Source organism: Physella acuta, unplaced genomic scaffold (assembly GCF_028476545.2).
Source record: "Physella acuta isolate Inbredline_101_S28 unplaced genomic scaffold, ASM2847654v3 ptg000378l, whole genome shotgun sequence".
In the NCBI taxonomy this organism is placed as follows: Eukaryota; Metazoa; Mollusca; class Gastropoda; family Physidae; genus Physella; species Physella acuta.
Window position 1 is genome coordinate 58,526 of NW_026731897.1, and position 1,697 is coordinate 60,222.

General features: G+C 32.9%; 1 protein-coding gene across 1 annotated transcript; it reads left to right on the plus strand.

Annotated features, from left to right (window-relative positions):
* Window positions 1-330: 330 nt before the first annotated feature.
* LOC131941939 (prefoldin subunit 1-like) lies at window positions 331-924 on the plus strand. The gene is made up of 2 exons (XM_059301568.1): window positions 331-352; window positions 521-924. The coding sequence occupies exons 1-2, from the start codon at window positions 331-333 to the stop codon at window positions 904-906; spliced, it is 408 nt and encodes a 135-aa protein (XP_059157551.1). The 3' UTR covers window positions 907-924.
* Window positions 925-1,697: the final 773 nt, after the last annotated feature.

Genomic DNA, 1,697 nt, shown 5'->3' on the forward strand with positions numbered 1-1,697 from the left:
CAACGCACAAACAACACCATCATAAAACAAACATAAACTAATTATTCCTTAGCATTTTTTTTTTCATTTTTTTTTTTAAAGCAGATGAGTTTTCAGTTCAGGGACAACAATTCATCTTACACTTTATAATGGGAGAGTTATGACCCCTCACACTAGACTGAATAATGGAAGAGTTACGTCCCTTCTACTTACTGTGTCCACGGGAAAGGGAGACAATGACGCGCAGACATTATATCCTGAGGTTTATGACGAGACACCGCGTTTATTTCATCCACCTCAGTTGACGTTCACTCACTAGAACGAGTCGGCGTGGTCGGGTTACTAGAGCTCATGGTTGCTAAACCAAAAAGTCGTGAGTTCGAACTCACCCGGTAGAAGAGTCTCCATAGTTAGGGACAACAACCCAAGAGAGAAAACTCAAAATTTAAAAAGAAACTGCAGTTTTTATTTTAGATTGTTCTTGGAGCAATATAAACCTATCAATGAACTCCCCATGAAGGGATAATATATACTTGTTCAGCCAAAATCGCAGCAACCGGCCAAATCACAGATCCTGAACTTGCTAACGCTTTTGCTGAGTTGTCCATGAAAAAGATTCAAGCAGAGAATCAGATCCGCCTATCCAATGCACAGATTGAAAGCTTAAACAGGAAAATTCAGCATTCCCAGCTTGTTGAATCTGAGGTGACCAGTCTACCATCTGATGTTCCTGTTTACAAGACTATTGGGAAAATGTTTTTGTCTCAAAGCAAGGATGAAATAATTACAGATTTATTAAATAAACAACAGACATTTGCTGAAAAAATTAAAGTTCTAGAGTCATCCAAAGAATACCATCAGAGAAATATGGAAAAATTCAAAAACAATGTTAGAGAACTAGTGATGACAAAGCAAAATACTCGCTGATTGATATCCACATTCACTTATCCGCTTTTCGATTCGATGTAGGACAATCCACAGGCAAGTTTCAGTTGAAATAAAGTCACAGAAAATTAAACTTTATACCATGTGAATGATCTGATTAGACATTATAAATGCATTATTAAAATTTAATGAAAAAAATTATATTTTGCTGCAAAAAAAAAAAAAAAAAAAAAAAAATAAATAAATAAACATATATAGGCCTATATATATATATATATATATATATATATATATATATATATATATATATATATATATATATATATATATATATATATATATATATATATATATATATATATATATATATATATATATATATATATATATATATATACTTGTAGATTCCATAAGTGAGCGCGTAGGCCTAAGTAATATTTATTTTTTGCAAACAGATCTACCAAGCTAAACATGTTTCTGCTAACCTGATCTACTTTTTATTGCTTACAGTTAGAGATAAAGTTGGAAGCATGACATTTTTTATGTATTACTTCGATTGCCAAGAAACTTTGGAAAGCTAAAATCACACTCCAGCAAAGGTTTTTTGTTAAAAAAACTAAACTATTGTGGTGGTGGTGGTGTGTGTGGGGGGGGGGGAATGGAGAAGGGACTGTTACCCGGTGCTACACCAGTGCTATCCTCCATCCATATGACCGTCATTGCTGTGCACTCCCCCTCTCCCTTTGAGCTTTTGATTTTTAATTAATAATTAGTTAATTAAAACTAATTCAAATTAATTTCAAGTAATGAATTGCACATTCAGAAACATATAC

Excerpts from the sequence above, each read along its gene's own strand:
- LOC131941939 (XM_059301568.1), top strand. The coding sequence starts at position 331 with ATGGTTGCTAAACCAAAAAGTC. Across the intron at positions 353-520 it reads GGTTGCTAAACCAAAAAGTC|CCAAAATCGCAGCAACCGGC; the intron begins GTGAGTTCGAAC and ends ATACTTGTTCAG.